The sequence below is a fragment of the Haematobia irritans genome, chromosome 5, assembly GCF_050003625.1.
Source record: "Haematobia irritans isolate KBUSLIRL chromosome 5, ASM5000362v1, whole genome shotgun sequence".
NCBI lineage: Eukaryota > Metazoa > Arthropoda > Insecta > Diptera > Muscidae > Haematobia > Haematobia irritans.
The window spans coordinates 37412071-37415327 of NC_134401.1; the positions used below are offsets into that span (position 1 = coordinate 37412071).

The 3257-nt window shown below is 33.7% G+C and overlaps 1 protein-coding gene across 1 annotated transcript; it reads left to right on the forward strand.

The window, feature by feature from the left end:
• The first annotated feature begins 710 nt into the window (after positions 1 to 710).
• Positions 711 to 2987, forward strand: LOC142239632 (uncharacterized). Its single transcript, XM_075311425.1, has 2 exons — positions 711 to 2501; positions 2928 to 2987. Exons 1-2 carry the CDS (start codon positions 711 to 713, stop codon positions 2985 to 2987), a joined length of 1851 nt encoding a protein of 616 aa, XP_075167540.1.
• Positions 2988 to 3257: the final 270 nt, after the last annotated feature.

The window sequence follows — 3257 nt, forward strand, 5'->3', positions numbered from 1 at the left end:
CATGTAGTTTGTTATGTATTTTTTTCTAGACGATAATTATTATTAGCTTTAAGGTTTCTTGCTATGAAAATTAATTTTAAATGATCTCTTCTTGTCTAACCATCAAGGAATAAACAACATAAGTATCCTGAACATTGTACTAATTATTTAACTCTTTTTCTACAGCAAATAAATAAATCGTTGTAATTATTTTTATTATTGAAAATCTTTGGTTTTTTATTCTTGTCATTTCAACTACGCAAGTTTTCTCAACATTTTATTGGTGCCGAAACCCGGGAATTTTCCTCGTTTGTTCATTTTAATTAAAAAAGAAAATTTTTGTGAATTTTTTTTATTTTTTCTCGCGAAATTAGTGAACGGTTTTTCAAAAACAACTAACTTCAAAATAGTGAACACAAACGAAATTTTTCAATCGCTAATCAACATAATTTCTCACATAATAAATAATTATTCATTTATTAATCAATTGAAAATTATAAAAGTTCTAATTGGTGAATTTTTTTGTGATTTAGATTAACAATTTTTTTCCGCATTTGTGATTATAAAGTTTCGTTTTTGTGATTCCTTTGAAATTTATTCAATCGAAACTTTGCGTTATTTGAATCACTGACCGTTTTTACTGGCGAAAAAGGCTACAGTTGATTTTCAAATAAGACTTTATTTGTGCTTTTTAAATTTCATCCTTTGGTGTTGTGTGTGCAAGCATAACGATGTGTGATCTTTCTGCACTTATCAATGATCAACGACAATTATTAAATTTGTTAGTAAAATATCAAAGCCGTTTTGTGGTAAAACATTCCGCGGAGAAAACTCATGGTTATGTAAGCGCCTTGGCCCAAAGGATCGATGATATTTTTAATCGTTTTGAAGCGCAGCATGAAACTATAGTGGAACACGTGCGCGATAATTCGATAAATTCTAGCGAAGTTCCTTATCTTAACGATGATTTCTATCTCGACTTTTCCGAGACATATTTTACATTCAAAGGAATGCTTATCGATTCCTTCCCTGATCGCTCCGTATCACATTCGCCAATGGCTAGTACCTTCGTTGCCCCACATGGTCGCTCGGATACGACCATAATTTCTGAATCTAAACTTCCTAAAATATCGATTCCTAAATTCTCGGGAGAATATATTGAGTGGATTCCATTCCGCGACATATATTTTTCATTAGTTCATCAGAACGATTCGTTGAACAAAATTCAAAAATTTTATTATTTGCGAAGCACTTTAGAAGGCGAAGCTGCAAATCTAATAAAAAACATTTCAGCCACTGAGGCTAACTATGATTCAGCTTGGAAGATTTTGGAATCCAGATACCACAACAAACGAATGCTTGTTGGTAATTTAATTTCCAAATTATTCAATATTCCAAAATCAGAAGGCGATTTCCAATCAATTAAAACTTTGCTTGACTCCGCCCAAGAGTGTATTTCGTCTTTACAGAATCTTGATATTAACACCAAAACTTGGGATCCACTTCTTATCCATCTCTTGGTACAGAAGCTTGATATCCAATCACGCCGAGACTGGGAACAGTCTCTAAAATCTTCAACCGAAATTCCGCAGCTATCTGAACTTTTCTTATTCTTGGAAAGAACATTCCGTACGCTGGAATCCATAGCTGGCGAAACTACTAATTCTCCTAAAAATTTTCCCCCGCGGACTGACAAATACCAAAACTCGTCTCAGACAAAAAAGGCAACATTCCATTCTGGCCTTATCACTAAACCTGATTTGCCAATTTGTGTTTTTTGTGAGAAAAACCACAATCTTACCAAATGCTACAAATTTTTGGCTTTGCCACGAACTTCCAAAATTAATTTTCTGAACGATAAAAACATTTGCTTTAATTGTTTTATTGTTGGTCATAATCACGATAACTGCACTTCCATTTTTCGCTGTGCAACATGCCAACAACCTCATCATACAGTAATCCATCCTGAAGATACTGTCAGTCCAATCCCAAATCCTCCCACTCAGGTAACTTCCCATAGCGCTCAGTCGTTTTCTAGTGTCCTGCTCTACACAATTAGACTTAACGTCAATACAAGCCGTGGTCGATTCCAACTGAGGGCTCTTCTTGATCCTGGCTCACAAGGCAGTCTCATCTCTGAGCAAACGGTGGAGAAGTTAGCTTTAACTAAAACTAGATCTAACTGCAGAGTGGTTGGAATTGGAAATCATCATGGAGATGTCTCAAAATTCACTGTAGAACTAAATTTAGTTCCACGAAATGAAAATTTTGGTTTTTCATGTACAGCTCTTGTTCTTCCCACAATCTCATCATATGCCCCTGATCCTTCATCTCAACAAATTTCATTACCTGAAATCGCAAGGAATAACTTAGCTGATCCATGGTTTTACAATTCTGATCCCATAGATCTAATCCTTGGGTCAGATATTTGTTCTGAAATTAAATTAGCTGGTCAATCATTTATCCATAAGGGACTATTCTTTCAGAACACTTGCTTCGGTTGGGTTTTCTCAGGATCTAGCGTATACTCACCTCCAAGGAGAATTCATATTCATAATACAAATATCATTCCTATACATTCACAACATTCCCAGAATACTAGCAGACATGGACATGAACATTATTTTCCGAACACTTTAAATTTTTATTCCAGCTTCAATTGGAATTCAAAATATTTACCAATACAAAATAGTCCCTAAACATCACAGCATGCCAAAATTTTCTTATATCTCTAACTTTTGCTTAAACATACAACTAAATTGAATTTGAAAATCTAATGTTTTTAAAAAATATTTAATATTTTGAAAATAACCTTTTTTGAAAATAATTTCCCTAGGCTTAAACTAAAACCTCTACGCAAAACATTTGTCAACAAAATAAAAAATCATAGCTTTTGCACTAATCTAAATTAATATCTATGCTTATTATCCTTTACTTTATACTTGCAGATACACTTTACTTATACATTCACTTTCATACATATAAACTTTTCTTCTATGGATAATTAATCAATAAATTTTCACAAGTATGGAGCCTACTGACAGCGCTGTGAGTCGGAGCATAGCGGAGGGAAACCTCGACTAAAATTCTTCCACCGATAGGCCGTATTTGTAGAAAATCTTCATCTGAAAACATTCGTTCTCCAGGGGGGAGAATGTTGGCGAAAATATTCATTTTCCCAACGAAAAATTCAAGGAAAAATCATAAAATCATCATTCTTATAAAGCAGCAAAAGTCACCCACAAAATCATCAAATAACAAAAACTTCATCATCATCT

Bases quoted from the DNA above. Each gene is read 5' to 3' on its own strand.
- LOC142239632 (XM_075311425.1), top strand. From the start codon at position 711: ATGTGTGATCTTTCTGCACTTATCAATGATCAACGACAATTATTAAAT. The intron at 2,502-2,927 runs GTATACTCACCT...TTATACTTGCAG, and splicing joins GGGTTTTCTCAGGATCTAGC to ATACACTTTACTTATACATT.